At 43.4% G+C, this 19,282-nt stretch overlaps 1 protein-coding gene across 1 annotated transcript in view; it reads left to right on the top strand.

Moving 5' to 3' along the window:
• HNRNPLL (heterogeneous nuclear ribonucleoprotein L like) overlaps positions 1-19,282 on the top strand; it is a 40,889-nt gene that overhangs the window by 14,774 nt on the left and 6,833 nt on the right. The window contains exons 4-10 of the mRNA XM_037896384.2: positions 2,442-2,527; positions 4,765-4,861; positions 4,944-5,016; positions 9,275-9,346; positions 17,433-17,650; positions 17,875-17,996; positions 18,508-18,709. Coding sequence (XP_037752312.1) covers positions 2,442-2,527; positions 4,765-4,861; positions 4,944-5,016; positions 9,275-9,346; positions 17,433-17,650; positions 17,875-17,996; positions 18,508-18,709 — 870 coding nt within the window. The remainder of the gene's footprint in view (positions 1-2,441; positions 2,528-4,764; positions 4,862-4,943; positions 5,017-9,274; positions 9,347-17,432; positions 17,651-17,874; positions 17,997-18,507; positions 18,710-19,282) is intronic.

Genomic DNA, 19,282 nt, shown 5'->3' with positions numbered 1-19,282 from the left:
AACCCTTCAGACATTGCATAACACTTTTGAAGCACAATGGGATGAGCACAGCTATTATGCAGTATCTTTGAAGACTTCTGTTTTGTGAGCTCTACACTTAACCCTAGCAGGCAATCTACTAAAATCATAAGAACAGCCACACTGGGTCAGATCAATGGTCTATCTAGCCCAGTATCCTGTCTTCTGACAATGGCCAATGCCATATGCTTCAGAAGCAATCATCGAGTGATTCATCTGTGATTACTAAAACTTAATTTAAAAGTTACAACTACTTGAACATATATCAGACATTTATATTCAAGTGTATTATTCTAAAAAAAATCCCACTTTCTCTTTATTCCCATTGCAGGGGATGAGAACCTGGAGTCTTGACCATGGGTGTTCTCTCACTATTTAACTGGCTTATTTTCTAGCCATCAGTTGATCTGCTAGGTTAGAAACCAAGGCAACAGATTGTCTGAGTTTTGTGATGTCACAATTTGTCATTGCATAAAACATCCCTCTTTACTTTTGATACTTTGACATGTTGCATATTGCACTGGCCTGGGTATAGCTTCTCATGCAAAGAGTAGTGGAAATACAAGGCGCTCTCTTATTTGTATCTTTCCCCTTTCTGGAGATGAAATTCAAGTCCTTTTCATCATTCAGCACTACTATCAAAGGTTGGGGCTGAAAATGGGGATTTTATAAATTATGAATTAAACTTTGAATGCCATGTGCTATAGCACTACAAAAACATAATTCTTGCAGTCAAAGGTTTTCTCTGCATCCAGTGATAGGACAGGAGAGCCACCTGCAAATACTTTGGTTTGGGTGAATAAATTTATTACTAGTATTACCATAGTGCCTCGGAGCCCTGTTCATAGGCCAGGACCCCAGACCCATTGTGCTAAGTGCTGTACAAACACAGAACAAAAATATGGTCCATGTCCCAAGAGCTTACGATCCAAGTATAAAACAAGAGACTGGGGGGGGGGGGAGTACAAGGAAACGGTGAATCTGGCGGGCAGAGGACTCAACGCACCAACAGCCTAACCATGATCAAGTTTTTTATGGACATCACAGCAGAGGAGAGTTTTGAAGGAGGATAATGAGTTAATTTTGCAGGTGTTTATAGGGAGCTCGTCCTGGACATTAGGGGCAGCATGGGAGAAAGCATGAAGGTGCTTGTTTGAAAATTTAACGAGGGGCCGATCAGTAATGGAAGCTGACATCTCAGCAGCAAACGAGAGATGATAGGATGGGGATAGACTGTAAAGAGCCTTGAAAGTGAGGGCAAAGCAGCTTATGTTTGATGTGATAGAGAAGAAGGAGCCAGTGGAGGGATGTGAAGAGCGATGGCACAGTCAAAACAATAGCTAGGAAAATCTTTCCAGAAGTATTCTGAATAGATGTCAAAAGGGCTAGGTTGCATTTGTCAAGGCCAGAGAGAAGGAGGTTGCAGCCGTCAAGATGAGAGTTTTCGCTGTGTGAATGGATAAGTAAGGCCAGATTTCAGAGATGAAATGTATAAAGAATTGGCATGATTGAGACACAGGCTGGATGTGAGGACCTAGAGAGAAGTCTGCGTTGAACATGAGGCACAGGTTATAGGGCTGAGTGGCAGGCCAGCATGATGGTGGTGTCCACAGTGATTGAGAAAGGAGGTAGTGAGGAGGGCATTTGGGGGTGGGATTGGGAGCTCAGTATTAGCCATGCTGAGTTTAAATGGATGTCTGTGTCTCCATTAGGAGGTATTAGAAAGTCAGGCTGAGATGAAATTGTAGTTTGCACAGAAGAAGGAAGATGTGGGGTAGAGAGAGAGATTGATCCGAGTCACAAATTTGTCTGCAGATGACATTATCCAGAGATATGGCATAGAGAGAAAGGAGTTCTACTTTTGTGGCCTGAGCTGTATCCTGGAGTGAAGCCTAATACTTGTGTGAATGCTTCCTTTAGTGATTCTTAAACTTTTTGTATTGGCGAACCCTTTCACACAGCATGCCTCTGAGTGCGACACCCCCCATATAAATTAAAAACAGGGATTTTAAATTTAAGTTAATCTTAATTTAATTTAACTTGGGCGTGGAGCTGACAGCTCGTGACCCCCTGTGGGTTTGCAACCCCCAGTTTGAGAGCCCCTGGTTAAGAGGTTATGTATTTGTCTGCTTTCAATTTCTAAATCTTCCTTTGAGGGAGCTGACTGTTCTTGATTGTGATACAGCAATATAAGGAAAAATCATCATCTTTTAAGATTAACATTTCTTAATATACATGTAAAGTAGCCATAATTTGATAAATAACTGGGGTTATCCTTCTTTGAGATTTAAATGCTGTTACGGTGAAAGTTACTCCATGTACACACGCATACACCTTGAAGTCCTGTAGAACACTTGTGAACCTTCATAAAAATGTCAAACTTGAAATGTCTCTCTAAAATAACTTTTCTTCTTCATTTATAGGATGTCTTGTATACTGTGTGCAACCCTGTTGGGAAAGTGCAACGTATTGTTATATTCAAGAGAAATGGAATACAAGCAATGGTTGAATATCCTTTTATTAACACTGATATTTGTATGTTCTCAGCTGCAGATGAGACTTAAGCATGCATATATCAGTAAGATTTTACATTAATCTTGAGCTCTACAGATTTGAGAATTATTAGATTCAAGATGCTTTGTCATTTCCAGTGTATGCAGCAGATAAATCTGCTCCAAAATATTACCACTTTTAAATCGCATCTTTGTTCATTGTTTGTATATTCTGTGCTAAAAGTGACCCCTAAGATGAATGTTACAGGCTAATCATTTTTGTGCATTTGGTAGCATATTGTATAAAGTCAGTTTCATGGTTTTCCCCATTAAAAAGATGCTGCAAACTGTATGGTCTGCTGTGCTGGGTGCTGCTGAATTTAGGCCGTCTGGTACAGCAGACCACTGAGTACAGGGGTTGTGGAGGAGGGGGACACCCTGACATAAGCCATCCCCTCGGTCTCTGCAGGCATTTTGTATGCTCTTGTGCTAGTCTCCAGAAAACTAAAATCTCAAAATATGTAAAGAATATGATTTTTTTTCCCCCATGTATTGAGCCTAGCATATCGCAGGGACACTTGTCTTGGAGGGTGTCATGTCCACCACAGGGCAATGAAGTTAAAGTAAATTTCTCTTTAATCTCAGGCCACAAATACAGTGTCTGTTGTCAAAAATGTCCATTTGGGGTCTCTTGCTTGTCCATCTACAAACACAAAGTTTGACTAACAAATCCAAACACAAGAAGTCTCTCTCAAACTTCTTTTCCCTGTTTCAGTGGTAGAATTTTTCTTGGAAGTGATGGACTACTTGACTCTTTCCCATTTTATATCCTCAGTTCCTTCCATGCTAGGGTGATAGTTCGTGTGTGTCCAGACCCTACCTTCCAGGCCTGGTTTTAGTAGTGCTAAGGGGAGATACCAATTCCAGCCTTCTTGTTCAAGGGTTTAGTTTGAACCTTGTCCTTACTTACCATGGCACAGTCATTCGCCATATTTGTCAATAACGTGCTACATCCACATACTCTGATTAGTGTGTAGTAAGCCTGACGTTTTAGGCTTGCCTACACAAACATTTAGTTTGCAGCAAGCTGGGGTGTGAATCTACTCTGCAATAGCTTGTCACAGACTGCTTGTCTGTGTGAACCCTGCTGATGTGCATTAACAAACTGTTAAGGTGCATAAGCAGGGTCCATAAGGGACAGTTGGTGTGTGGCAGGGTAGATTGACGCCTAGCTTGCCATAAATTACATGTTCATGGAGACAAGCTCTTAGAACAGGGGTGGGCAAACTATGGCCCGTGGGCAGGATCCAGGCCGTCAGGGCTTTGGATCCAACCCACAGGATTGCGAGCCCTGCGTTGTCCCGGAAGCAGCCAGCACCACAGCCCCTGGGGGTGGGGGGAGGGCTCTGTGCGCTGCCCTCGCTTGCAGGGACCGCCCTCTCCCCCCCCCCCCCCCCCCCCCCCCAACACCACCACCCCACCCCTTCCTCCCCCCCCCGCAGCGCCCATTGGCTGGGAACGGGGAGCCGCCGCCAGTGGGAGCTTCAGGGGAGGTACCCGCAGGTGAGGGCAGCCCGCTGTCCCATCCATCCCCCACCCTCCAGGGGCCACAGGGACATGGTGCCAGCCACTTCCAGGAGCGGCTGGAGCTCGCACCCGAACCCCTTCTGTACCCCGCACCCCAACCCCCTGCCCTGAGCCCCCTGCTGCAGCCCTCCTGCACCCCTGCCCTGAGCCCCCTCCTGCAGCCCAACCCCCTACCCCAGCCCTACATTCATGGCCCTGCATGCAATTTCCCCACCCAGATGTGGCCCTTGGGCCAAAAAGTTTGCCCACCCCTGTCTTAGAATATCAACTGACATGGCCACTTCCATTTTCACTCTGAGCTGTAGGGTGTCCACCATTTAGAAGTTGGATAAGCTCTCAGCATGGAGAGACGTGTGTGAATAAACTAAGGCTTTCACTGAACCTGCATAGACTGTAAGCAGAATGAGTCTATGCTTAAATTATGAAACAGCTCAACCTGGGCTACATACACTTCAAAGGCAGGTATCATATGGCTCGGGCTGCAGCTGAGATCTTGGACTGCCAGTGCTTTTCAGCAGTTTTAAACTAGTGTGACTGTTTAGATCTCTCATTTATTCCTAACAAAGTAACTGTAGGCTGCTCTAAAATGTCTTGGATTGCTTCATTATTTTGAAGGGGGGAAAACAAATCTTTATTTAAAAACAAAAAAATCCTTAACAAGATTTATGTTTGAATCAGTTCTCTGTGCTCAGAAGGCTAAAGCAGCACTCAATGGAGCAGATATATATGCAGGATGCTGTACACTAAAAATTGAATATGCAAGGGTAATGCTCAATCTTCTCTGTTAACTATTTTACTGATGAAGTGCATAAGTTCAAGACTTACCCTGTGTTTAAATTTTAACAGCCAACTCGACTTAATGTCATTAGAAACGACAATGATAGTTGGGACTACACTAAACCGTATCTGGGCAGACGAGGTACGTTTTTTATATGTTATAGCTGTAAGTGTTTTACTATGCTAATGACACTACTTTACACATGGTTAGCTTATGTAATGCAATAGTCATTTCAAACAAGCCGTTGCTGATGAAGGCTGTCTTGCAAAGGCCAACATGTAATCCAGGAACAAAGTAACATTGAACATTAGTGCCCCCTACTGGTGTACAATGAGCTATTTAGTGCAACAAGGAGCCCACACATGCAAGCATGTTCGCAGTACAAGGACTTGCATTTCTCCAAGCAGCTCTCACTCTTTGGAGGAGAGGAAACTGATACAGACTATTCCTTACAAACTACAAACTTGCACACTGCTTCTCTATGGAAAGGACTTTTTCCCCTATGTTGGACAAGGCATTAAGAAGGATAGAGGACTCCAGCAGGCTGACTCTACACTTCATCATGCACTACATCGGCATCAGCAAAAAGCCCTCTGAAAAAACTCAGACTTGCAATTCACCTTGTCTGCATACTACATGCACCACCACCACAAGTTTTTAAAGGAGGACACTTAAGGTACTTCAGATTTGTATGGGATGAATACCATGATAGACTGTACCCATTCTGTTCAAGTTTTTATGTATATTGGTCTTATTTCCCTTAATTACAATTGCAACATTTAAGAACCTCCATAAAATGGTAAATCCCAAATTTCTTGTTGATCTCATCTACATTGTTGTAATACTCTTATTTTATTCCTTGCTGTATTTAAGACAACTGCAGTCAGTCTTTACAGTGTAAATTGTCTCATAGTAAGTAAACTGAAGGATTTATCTGTAGTTACCTGGGATTAATAATAAAATATTAAACAAGCGCTCTCAGGTATATTAAATTTAAGTATTTGAAGCAAGGAGGTGCACACGTGGTGCATGTGTAACTTGTCTCTTAGGTTCTTAACTGTGAAAACTAGTCAGAGCTTACCGCTTAATAGTGAAAATATGACTAAAAATGTAAAAGACAAATTGCTGTGTAGCCTGACTTCTGTAAAGTATTTAAAGTATTCTCTTTTTGTAACTGTTCAGTAATTTGTATACAATAATAGTTTTTCTATAATGTAATCTTTAGAAATCTAGGAGTGCATAACATGGAGGTGGAAACATAACATGTCTAACCAAGGTAGAGTATCTTCAAAGTCTGAAATATGAAAGCGAGGGCTTTGACTTCTCTCTGAGATGCACTCTCAAACTTACATTTTTGTAGAAATGTTGGGTGTTATCAGGAGTGGTTTGGCTTGTAAAACTGTTGTATAATTAAAAATGCAGGTTTTGGATTTTCAAAATGAAGTTCTTGTAAAAGGTTAACAAGGGAGCTACAGTATTGGTTGATGGTAGAATTTCAATATTTGAACCATAATTGAGAAACTCACTCTTAAGAAGTCAGGAAGTATTAAAGAAAATTAAAATTGAGAAAAATGTTTAGAAACTGACAGCAAAGAAACTGCAGGGATGAAAAAACCTGAAAGATTAAGTGGATTGTCAGTTTCTTAACCATTGCAATTTATATTACAGCTGCTTTTATGGCATCTAGTCTCAAATATGACAACCTTTATTTTATGTAATTATGTTACAAACAGATATGACTGTATGGACCAGGGTTCCTCCAGGAAATGAAACAGTGGGAGATGAGAAACTTCTCTCCAGCATAACTCTCGCCTAAAAAGTGCACAAATCTGTTTCTCACTCCTCTTTTTTTTTTTAGTTCAGTTGCTTGAATATCTTTGTCATCTACATATTGATACTACATCCCTTACACCGTGTAAGACAGGGGTTCTCAAACTGGGGGTCAGGACCCCTCAGGGCGTCGCAAGGTTATTACATGGGGGGGTCGTGAGCTGTCAGCCTCCACCCCAAATCCCGCTTTGCCTCCAGCATTTATAATGGTGTTAAATATATAAAAAAGTGTTTTTAATGTATAAGGGGGGTCGCACTCGGAGGCTTGGTATGTAAAAGCTGTCACCAGTACAAAAGTCTGAGAACCCCTGATGTAAGAGGAAAGGGAATTAGATCTGTACTATCCAGCTGCCCCTTTGTAGTGTTGTTTTTCTCTTTCTGTTGCACACATCCCTTGATCTAGAAAGTAATATATAGGGGAGTACACAAATAGCTGAACTCTACCTCCCTGAGCTAGTTTTTATCCGGTGAAGCAGGCATATAGAGGAGTTACTGCCCATAACCAGCAATTTTGATCAAGTAACCCTAGCAATTATCCCAGCACTTCCTCTCCATACTTCATGTAACATGCCAACTCTTCAGGCCATTCCTCTTCCTGAAGTTCTGATGGCGCTATGTGAACTTTGAACTTGATGTACCCAGACTGCAAGATTCTAGCTTCAGCAAACAAGATCTTATCCCCAGGGAACTTCATTCTGAGGCTTGCCTTGCCACTGTGTACTCCACAGCAATAAAAGTTCTCAAGAGACCTAGCATTTATTTCTTGGTTCCCTTGTAGGTTGACGTACCTCCAGTCTCTTCTGAAATTCTCAGAAGACCTAGACTATTGTTTCAAAGCTAGCTTCTTTCATTTCAGCTTCTCTTTCAGTTCCATCTAAACAGCATTTGAGCACCATTGTTGAAATCCTGGTCCCACCGAAGTCCGTGAGAGTTTTGCCACTGCTTTCAGTGGAGCCAGGATTCCACCTCACGTCTGTCCATTTTAGGGTACAGAGAACACATTTTCCTGCTTCTGTTCTTAAGAATGAACTATTTGTAGTCCTGTATGGTCACAAGCTCTTTTTTTTTTCCTTCCTCAAGCGTTTTCTCCACTTATGCAGGCTTTCTAAGGAATATCTGCAAATCGGAGGGGAATATATTCTTGAGTTGCATGTATGTTGTCATCAGGTGACTGGTTGAGGAGAGATGTCTTTTCCTTCTGGCCAACAGGGGACTGACCCCTTTCACATTTGCTTCCTAGGCATTCCCTCTATTAAAGATAGAGCTCTTTAACAGCTAGCCACTGTAACAGTTAATCTGCATAGGTCCAAGAGAGTAGAACTACAGGCTGAGATTTTAAATCTAAATTTTCATCTCTGCTCTCCGAAAGAGGTCTTATTTCAAAGGGGCTTTCTATAGGCCAAAGAGCTGTGTGGGAGCATTCCTCATCCTCCCTTGATTTTTATGGACAAGGTAATCATCTAGTTAGGAACCTATCCTCAACATCTTAGGTGGAAATCACACAATTTCTCATCTCCCATTGTATGCTATCATAGAGGTTAAGCTCAGCAGTTCAAATTACTTGGGGAAAACTCTAATTGTAGTGGGCTGGAGAGTCAATTTCCATCATTCAGTCGTATTTAAATATAATAATAATTAAACATTTCACCACATCTTTGAATATGGCACTTCAAGAAGTGGCTTATCAACGAAACACTGTGAGAAATGTTCTTTAAAATTAACTGCTGCTTACCAAACGTGAACTTGGGAGTTCACATTTTTCCAGTACGCAGCAGTCACTAATTAGAAATAACCCTTGTGAAAGTGGTGCACTGCTTCCACCCAGTAATGTTGACCCCTTGTTTACCTTTAGATTGTTATATAAACCAGGTTTGCTCAAAGGACTGTCCATTGTTGAAGTGCATTATTCTGACATTTTACAGCAATTGAAATAGAACCTGTGATGGAGCATGAATAATGCAGTAATGCACAATCCTTTCAGCACTCCCAGGAGGTGTTCATGTAAATATAGTGTACGCATATGTAATGCTCTCTGTTTACTGATTGTGAAACCATGTAATACAGGTTGTTGTTGGCTTATGCTGAAACTTCTTGAAAGAAGCCCACTTTGAAAATGTGTTGCTGTTGAAGCTAATAGTAGGATTCAGGTACTGTCTTTCAAAAGTTCTGTATCTAAAACTCGTTTTAGGACATGCATAGGTGAACCCTACTCTAAAGTGTTACCTCTCGTAGTGTGTGATGTCGCTTTCGGAAAATTTTCAAGTAGTCCCATAAACTTAAAGTGTCTGTACCTTCTCTTTGCAAAAAAAAAAAAAAAAAAAAAAAAAAGAAAGAAAGGAAAAAAAAAACACCTCAACTTAAGTGGAATTTGTTAGGCAGACAACCTCTTCCTAATTTTGGTGTCCTCTGATGACAGCTTGTGTTTAAAAACTGATTTGAATGGGTAATTTTTTAAGTTAACCGTGAATCAAATTACTTTTTTCCACTTGTTAGATGAAACTAATATCTTAATTTGAGAATTATTGTGTACTTGTCTGTTTGTTAAAACTGCTTTTTTCCTGTATATTAGACAGAGGGAAGGGCCGCCAGAGGCAAGCCATTTTGGGAGAACACCCTTCATCATTTAGACATGATGGCTATGGTAAGTTACATGGGGTGACAGGTGGTTCATGGCTTTTAGTTTTTTTATGGTGGAATTACAGATATTTATAGGTTACAGGGTTCTCAAACTTCATGGCACAGTGACCCCCCTCTGACAACAAAAATTACTTCACGACCCCAGGAGGGGGGACTGAAGCCTGAGCTTCTCCAAGCCCCATTGCCCTGTGCGGGGGCCAAAGCCCAAGCCCCACCACTCCAGGCGGGGGGGGCCAAAGCTGAAGTTCAAGGGCGTCAGCCACAGGCAAGGGGCCTGCAACCTGAGCCCGGCCGCCTAGGGCAGAAGCCCTCAGGCTTTGGCTTTGGCCCTAGGCAGTGAGGTTTGGGCTTCAGCCACAGACCCCAACAAGTCTAAACCAGCCCTGGCAACCCCTTTCAGAGAGGGTCCCAACCCACAGTTTGAGAACCGCTGGCATTGAAGTATGGTCTACATAATTTTATACCTCTCTAAGCTTCTTCAGTTTCAGTACTGCTGTTGCATAGGTGCCAGTGTCAATCCATGTGTTGTTTGTGATGCTTGTGAGATGACGAAATCTGTTGTGTTTTGCACCTGGAACCCTTCTTTTAGGGAAAAGGGTTGTTTTTTGGTTTGTGTGTTTTTTTTTTTTTTTTTTTTTTGCTTCCCTGTTCAAATTTATTCCCTTGAACAATATCCTCTGTAAGTTGCCACCACGCTAGACAGTGACAAGGGGATAAATATCTGCACCAAGATTTTTTTTTTTTTCTAGACAGCACAGTACATACAACTTAGTAACTGATACCTGTAGACAGTGTGTGTTACCTGAAATAGTTTCAGGAAAATCTTTGGAGCTTTTTGAGACCTTCATTCAAAGCTACTAGTTGCAGTTGTTGTTTCCCTTCTAATTATCCATCTTGTCGTTGTTTGTCTGCAATTGGTAGTATGTCATTAATACCTCTGGGGAAGAGCTTTGGAATTATTGCTATCGCTGTTACAAGGTTCAGTCAGCAGGTGAACTCAGTTCTATTAGGGTATCTAGTATTCTGTATCCCAACATATGCAGTCCATCTTCATCATCTTTAGTGGTCTGAAGGCAGAGATCTTGCTTGGATTTCTGAAATGTTACATAAGTCTCACATGCAAGTTAAGTTTTTATTTATTTTTTTTGGTCATTTTAATCTCCAAAAGTCAGTGCATTTTGTCTTGCTTTTTCCTATGCAGATGTATTGTACAGTACAATACAGGTTAACTTTCTCCCAGGGACCTTCAAGCCTTGAATTCCCATTACTTCCATTTGCTGTTCACTGTTAGGGTGAGGAAAAAAGGGATACAAACATGCCCACCCAACTTAGCTGAGTCCCCTTTCTCCTCTCAAAGAAAATTTTCCCACCCTTGGAAAACAAAGTCCTCTTTCTGCTAAGTTCATATGTGATTTTTGAACATTTTGCTCCTCTGGTTTCTGCTCTCAGTGGGCCAGACTGCAGGGTAGGCTCCTTGTATCATATCTCCTGCCTGGGAGAAAACTAAACTGTTCACAGACTTAGGCCATATCTGCACTACAAACTTTTTATAAAGCCACCGTAGTATATCACTTGTATGCATGCAAACTTGGTTCCTTGTGTTAGCACTGCACTTACTCACTAGGAGTGTTTGTGGCATTACCCAGTGCAATGCACCATGGATTGGTATCCCATTGTGCAGCTCGCCACCTCCAGCACACTGTCTTTGTGAACTTCTGGCAATGCATTGTGGGGCAGAAACAAATTAGCAGGAGTGACTGGGAGCAAGGGGTCAGCTGTCCAGCATGCACCTTTCTCATGATGTCATCTATGTCCCTGATTTTTCACGCCTTTTTTAAAATTCCCACAAATCTGTGTGGCCTTTCTCGCTGTCCACCATCTCTGACAGAATCATGGAGCCTGCACAGCGCAACACTTTGTCATGAGCATTGCAAGGACAGGATGCACAATTTTCTGGTATTTGCAGAGTCACAAGAAGGAACTGAATCAGCAGGGAAGAGAACGATTTGACAGAGGACAAGTTGCCGTGAGACATAGCTAGCAAGAGCCAGTTCATGGAGCAGCTGCAGATGATGAGTGTCACTTCTGGGCCCAAGAAAAAAGCATTGACTGGTGGGATCGCATCTTAATGCAGGTTTGGGATGATGAGCAGTGGCTGCAGACCTTTCGGATGCGCGAAGCCATATTCCTTGGTCTGTGTGCTGAGACTGCCCCAGTCCCTTCAGCACAAGGACACCACTGTGAGAGCTGCGCTGACAGTGGAGAAGCAAGTGGTAATTGGACTATGGAAACTTGCAATGTTGGATTGCTACCAGTCAGTGGGAAATCATTTTTGGAGTTGAAGAATCCACCGTGGGGGCCATTGTCAGGAAAGTCTGCAGAGCCATTAATTGTTTACTGCTACGCAGGACTGCTCCTTCCCCCGGTGAACCGAGAGTGCTAAAGGAGTTGGCGGATGTGATTGCAGAGCCATTGGCCGTTATCTTTGAAAACTCATGGCAATCGGGGGAAGTCCCGGATGACTGGAAAAAAGCTAATGTAGTGCCCATTTTTAAAAAAGGGAAGAAGGAGGGATCCTGGAAACTACAGGCCAGTCAGCCTCACCTCAGTCCCTGGAAAAATTATGGAGCAGGTCCTCAAGGAATCAATTCTAAAGCACTTAGAGGAGAGGAAAGTGATCAGGAACAGTCAGCATGGATTCATCAAGGGCAAGTCATACCTGACTAATCTAATTGCCTTCTATGACGAGATAACTGGCTCTGTGGATGAGGGGAAAGCGGTGGACGTGTTGTTCCTTGACTTTAGCAAAGCTTTTGACACGGTGTCCCACAGTATTCTTGCCAGTAAGTTAAAGAAGTATGGGCTGGATGAATGGACGATAAGGTGGATAGAAAGCTGGCTAGATTGTCGGGCTCAACAGGTAGTGATCAATGGCTCCATGTCTAGTTGGCAGCCGGTATCAAGTGGAGTGCCCCAAGGGTCAGTCCTCGGGCCGCTTTTGTTCAATATCTTCATTAATGATCTGGAGGATGGTGTGGATTGCACCCTCAGCAAGTTTGCAGATGACACTAAACTGGGAGGAGAGGTAGATACGCTGGAGGGTAGGGATGGGATACAGAGGGCCTTAGACAAATTAGAGGATTGGGCCAAAAGAAATCTGATGAGGTTCAACAAGGACAAGTGCAGAGTCCTGCACTTAGGACGGAAGAATCCCATGCACCACTACAGACTAGGGACCAAATGGCTAGGCAGCAGTTCTGCAGAAAAGGACCTAGGGGTTACAGTGGACGAGAAGCTGGATATGAGTCAGCAGTGTGCCCTTGTTGCCAAGAAGGCCAATGGCATTTTGGGCTGTATAAGTAGGGGCATTGCCAGCAAATCGAGTGACGTGATCGTTCCCCTCTATTCGACATTGGTGAGGCCTCATCTGGAGTAGTGTGTCCAGTTTTGGGCCCCACACTACAAGAAGGATGTGGAAAAATTGGAGCGAGTCCAGCGGAGGGCAACAAAAATGATTAGGGGACTGGAACACATGAGTTATGAGGAGAGGCTGAGGGAACTGGGATTGTTTAGTCTGCGGAAGAGAAGAATGAGGGGGGATTTGATAGCTGCTTTCAACTACCTGAAAGGGGTTCCAAAGAGGATGGATCTAGACTGTTCTCAGTGGTAGCAGATGACAGAGCGAGGAGTACTGGTCTCAAGTTGCAGTGGGGGAGGTTTAGGTTGGATATTAGGAAAAACTTTTTCACTAGGAGAGTGGTGAAGCACTGGAATGGGTTACCTAGGGAGGTGGTGGAATCTCCTTCCTTAAAAGTTTTTAAGATCAGGCTTGACACAGCCCTGGCTGGGATGAGTTAGTTGGGGACTGGTCCTGCTTTGAGCAGGGGGTTGGACTCGATGACCTCCCTTCCAACCCTGATATTCTATGATTCTGTGACTCTTGGCAATGCGCTGCACATAGTGGATGGATTTGCAGCACTGGACTCCCAAACTGCAATGGAGTCATAGGAGGCCTGCACATCCCTGTTTTGGCACCAGTCTACCCTGCTACAGAATACATCAATAAAAAAGGCTACTTCTTTATGGTTATGCAAGCATTGGTGGATCACTGTAGACGTTCCACTGATGAGAGTGTTGGCTGGTAAGGGAACGTGCATGACACACATCTTTAAGAACACCGGCCTGTTCAGAAAGCAATGTCAGGGATATTCTTTCCTGACTGGCAGATTACCATTGACAATATTGAAATGCCATTAACAATCCTGGGAGACCCAGCCTACCAGTTCCTCACGTGGCACATGAAGCTGTACACTGGCCACTTTAACAGCACCAAGTTAAAATTCAGCTACCAGCTTAGCAGGTGCAGAATGACAGTTGAATGTGCTTTTGGTAGATTGAAGGAACGCTGGCGTTGCTTACTCACAAGATTGGCCGTCCATGAGAAAAATATCCCTGTGGTCATAACTGCCTGCTGTGTCCCGCATAATATCTGTGAAGCAAGGGGGAGAAGTTGCTGCTGGGGTGGAGGGCAGAGGTGGAGCAGCTGTCTGCTGAGTTTGAATAGCTAGGCGGAAGGGCTATTAGAAGAGCTTAATGCAGAGCTATACAGCTAGGGAGGCTTTGAAAGAGCACTTTAACAGTGAACCACAGTAATGTGTTTTGGTGTACTGTCATCTACCTGCCCCTGCTGTTTTGGAGCCTGTCAGGAATTGTGTGGTGTCTGGTGTACCTCTATGAACATAACACTGTCAATGCACCTGTTAATGTTGTGGTGTTTGCTGTACATTTATGATTATTACACTGTTTGTCACTGAGCTTCTGAGTTGTCTCAGACTACAATAACCCGGGGTGCTTTCAGTACCACCAGCCATTCTGGAGCATGTGTGTGAAGTAATCAAGAGGAATTATTTTCCAAACACTAGAATTGTACAGAGTAATGAAAACAGTGCAAAAGAAATTCTGTGCAAGTTAAAAGCAAATACATTAAAAAAAATCATACATTTATGGAAACGGAGCTTAAGAAGGGGAAGAAACATTCGTGTCTATTTCAGTTACGTACAGCAACCACGGCTCTCCCATGTCAGTAAATGTGAAGCTGTGGTTGTCCTTAATGTTCCCTGGTATGGAGTGGTAAGAGGTAGGGATGTGGCCTCTGATGTCATGTGGGATGCTGGCGGGGGTGCGGGGGCCCGGGGTCGTGTGTAGGGAGGTCTATAATGGAGTTCTCCATGGACTGCAAAGGGAGGTGAGCCCATGATTGTTGAACCTGTAAGTCCACAAGAGTCTGCAGCATCTGTGTTTTGCTGCCGGAGAAGCCCCATTATGTACTGGTGCATCTCCCTCTCCTTGGCCTGCTGGGACCCTGGGGCCTTTCTCCTCTCCGTTCTTTCCATCTCCCTGGAGACTGCAGCGTTCATGCTCCAGGCCCTCTGCTCACTGTCGTCTGCAGCACTGGCATGCAGGATCTTACTGAACATGTCTTCCCAAGTCCTCCTCTTTCTCCTCCTTATCTGGCTCAGGCATTCCACAGATGTGGAGGGGGAACCCCTTAAGGCTACAAGGCAGCAGCTACAGATTAAATGCACAGAGGTACCATTGTCAGTATAGTCACTATGAAACGTGAAAGTTAAGATTCAGAACTCCCTTCCCTTACTCCCCTGAAGTTTTAAACAAGACATGCTGATTGACACTTCAGAATGCTTGTGCATGGCACCGCTCTTAGCCCCAGCCCTGGTGTGTAAGGCCTGGCAGGGGCAAGGGAAATGAGGGACTTGCTCAGTTGCATGAAACTGAGTATAGGGCTATGGGAGTGGCACCATTTCCACAGGCGGTGGTGGTTTTTGATGATATCTCACTCCTGAGGGTGACAAAGGAACAGAGCACAGCTGCTGCTTGGGTCCCAAAGCATTGCCCATATGCCACTAGCCTGTGTATTGCAACTGTGCCTGCCAAAATTATCACCAACTGGCGCAGGGAAGTATCCCACTGCAGAAGAAGAAATAAGGCCGCTATCCCTAGAAACCTTTGGAAGAGGATTGCAGAGTACCTCCATGAAAGTTTCATCGAGATCTGTCAGTAGCTGTGTCCCGTTGAGTTGGGGGATGCCGTAAGTACATCAATGTAATGGGAAATACATTTACACACCCGAGATTCCATCCCTTGCATCAGGGTCATCCATGTTCAACTGCCAGGACTGACCGGACTGCGGTGGCATCCCAAACAGGTCCTGGCTTGCAGCATAGCTGAACCCACCGGTCGCATGTCCCCGTCCTCTGCTACTTTCTTGTCCTCGTGGACATCCAGGCTCCTCAGATGTATCCACAGTGGACTGTGGGGTGGTAGTGGGGTCTCCGCCAAGTATGGTATCCTGCTCTCTGTAAAAGTGGCAGGTCTGAGGCTCGGCACCGATCAACTGTTGGTCTCCCTGGCCTTCTGATCTGTCTGCCTCCGTTCCTTTGCTTTCATGCAGCACTGCTGCTAGTCCGTGTCCTATCCCTTCTCCGCAATCCCTGGGCAATCTGCTTATAGATGTCCACATTTCTATGGCTGGTCTGGAGCTGTGCCTGCACAACTTCTCCTCACAGGCCCAGAAGATCTAATATCTCCTGTGTACTCCAGCCAGGTGCGTCTGGAGCCAGCAAGGTCAGCTGGGCCGTTGCACACAACAGTGGAGAGCAGCTAGGTGTGCCTGGCCAAGCTGGACAATCAGGAATTTGCAGAGATTCAAAGGGGGGTGGGGAGAGCTTCTGGTCTCCATGATACCTGGGCAGTGAAGTTCACAATTATGACCAGAGTGGTCAGTGTTGGACATTGCAGGACAGCTGCTGGAGGACTGTTAGGGTTGACATAGGTAACACAGTGTCTATATTCATGCTACATTTACTTCAGTACATCAACCACAGCTCACCTCTGCTCGGGGAGGTGGTATTACTGTGTCACCATAATGGAGTCCCTACATGAGTGGGAGATAAATTTAAGCATAGACACATGCACAACACATGCCTTCTGTCAACCTCGCTTTGTAGTGTAGACCAGGCCTCAGAAGAATGGAGACCTCCCTAGCACCTGAAAGGAAACTGTTGTTAAAGCCCCTGCAAGCTAAAATGTGAATGAAAATGATTCACTGAAATACTTCAAGTACCTTTTATAAGTGTTTTGTGTCAGTTCAGTAAAGTGTGACCATTAAAACATTGATTTATGCAGTTGAGCCCACTGTGAAATTTGGCACATTGCTTCATGAAAAATGAGTCTTTACCTATAGTGAAAAACAAGGCAGCTTTTATTTGTATTAATGTAGAGCCTTAAATATGCATGTTTTTTATGAATTAGTTGGAGAACTGTTTGAAGAAAGACATTCTTTCCCTGCCTTCCACATCTCCCCAGAAAAATTGAGTGTCTTGCTTCTGAACCATTCCAACCTTGCCTGGCCTCAAGCTAGAATTTCAGACTTGGATTTCCCATTGTGGAGGCATGACACTCTGCCAGTAGACTACTAAATTGGCCAGACAGCTTATTTAAGAGAACCTAACTTTTTCTTGCAGGGGTTTTTTGTGTGCTGTGTTGGGAGGAGTGTGTTAAATGGGTCAGTAGTGGTAGAGGGAAACTACCTATTATGGTTCTGATGCTGCAGTTTGTGGTGGGCTGTTGTGCCTGCATCCAGCAAATTTCAGCATTAAAGCCTGCATGAGATGCAGTTGCTGGATTCAAATATCAGGCTTGTCCTCTAAGGGGCAAACACATTAACAAGTAACCTCTAAGAGGACAACAGCCAAAATTCTTATTAAAATATTCTTTGCAGTCTGTGCACTTGGCAGCAGTTCTGTTGTTTCACTGAATTGTCAGCAGGGGAGAAACTAACTGAACATCAGAATTACTTAAACATTGAGGAGGAACCCGTGAGGGTGGACAGGAGGAAAATAAACGGCCATTTGGTCTAGCTAGAAAAAGGAATTCAGTTAGTAAATTACAAAGAATTCTTAGTGGATAGTGTCCCTTTAAATCAAGTATTTGTATAGTGGAGCATTAATAGACTGTAAGTAAACAAGGCTTATGCTGAGTAGTGTTTAACCTGGTCTCTGTCGTTTCTGTAGGATCACATGGTCCTTTGTTACCCTTACCAAGCCGGTACCGAATGGGATCTCGGGATACTCCAGAGCTTGTTGCTTACCCACTACCCCAGGCTTCCTCCTCTTACATGCATGGTGGAAACCCTTCTGGCTCAGTTGTCATGGTTAGTGGGTTGCATCAGCTAAAGATGAACTGTTCGAGGGTCTTCAACCTGTTCTGCTTGTACGGAAATATTGAAAAGGTAAAACATATTTTATTAGGAACTTCGAAGCTGCTACTAAACCCAACTCCATCTATCTAATGTTGGAATTTAAGGGCTGCGAACAGCTTATTTTCTAGACATAGTTATTGATACCAGGGAAAACTTTAAGTTGGCACGTAACAACTTTCCAGAAGAACTTGCAAAATTCTTACAGTAATGGTTTCCTTTGAACTGCATTGTCACTTATTCCTGAACTATTTTAGGTAAAATTTATGAAGACTATTCCAGGCACAGCATTGGTAGAAATGGGTGATGAGTATGCTGTGGAAAGAGCTGTCACACATCTCAACAATGTCAAGTTATTTGGGAAGAGGCTTAATGTCTGGTAAATATGCAATTTATCACACTGGCAGTTCACTTTCAGGTGTGCATTGACTGCAAAATCTCAGCCCCCTATTGCTACAACAACTGATTGACACTTCACAAAAATTTTCAAATAATTCAATTGGAATAAATCTAAGGTGGTAAATAACAGTTACAAAATGGGGCATCAAAAAGGTTTTGGATATTCAAGCTGTAAATCTGTGAGATATAAACCAGATGTACATGCACTATGCAATTTTTAACAGTACAACACACACCTTGGTAAACATACTTGACTTAACGTACAAAGACAATAGCTAACTTTGACAGTCATTAATGAAAATTTTTTGTATTGCCATATCTGTGAACCCTTCTCCAAGCATTAAACAAGGGAATCAATACTTTTTTCACATTGCTGCAAGTGCGTGTCCTCTGTTCTTCTTGCCTTGAGACTCCTTATATTAAAAGTATGATTATGAACAGCTTCAGTCAGAATGGGGGGTGTTTCTTAACTATGTATCTTTAAATTTCAGTGTGTCCAAGCAGCACTCGGTAGTTCCCAGTCAGATATTTGAGCTGGAGGATGGGACAAGTAGTTACAAGGATTTTGCCATGAGCAAGAATAATCGCTTCACCAGTGCTGGCCAGGCATCCAAGAATATAATCCAGCCACCTTCTTGCGTGCTACATTATTATAATGTACCCCTGTGTGTGACTGAAGAAACCTTCGTAAAGGTAGGAAATCAAAACTATGGTTGCATACATTGGTACTGGGAATTACACAGTCCTTCCCTGTACTTTGAATAAGGAACAGTTGTGGTAACTGAATGGTAACAGTACTGATGTTTTAAGATGGAGCCCATTAAATGCTATATATGAACAGAGGCCCCTGTATTTTTGCAGTGCTTAGCATTGCTCCCTTTATGGAAAATCTATCCAGTTGAGCTGTGAAAAGATCTTTGTACTTCTGTCTCCTGAACCTGGAAATATGACAACTTTAACAAACAAAATGTGAGAAGCAAGAGCCAGAAATGAAGACCTTAGTGCATGGTGGTATGAAGGGTAAGGTGGGGAAAGGAGAGATGGTAGTGAAGATAAAAAATGACTGTAGATTACAAGGCTGAGAAGTTAACTTGGGATTTCCTAATTTTTTTTAATGGTTGCTCAATCATTTCTTATCTCTCCGTACCTCAAAGCTACCTCCATGCTTCCTATGGGTAATTGTGCAAATATTTAGCCATGCTATAAATGGTTTAAAATATTTATTTTGGTAGTTTTGTTTAAAATTCCGACTAACTTAGTGTGCCT

Source organism: Chelonia mydas, chromosome 3 (assembly GCF_015237465.2).
Source record: "Chelonia mydas isolate rCheMyd1 chromosome 3, rCheMyd1.pri.v2, whole genome shotgun sequence".
In the NCBI taxonomy this organism is placed as follows: domain Eukaryota; kingdom Metazoa; phylum Chordata; order Testudines; family Cheloniidae; genus Chelonia; species Chelonia mydas.
This window is presented reverse-complemented; position numbering and strand designations above follow the sequence as displayed.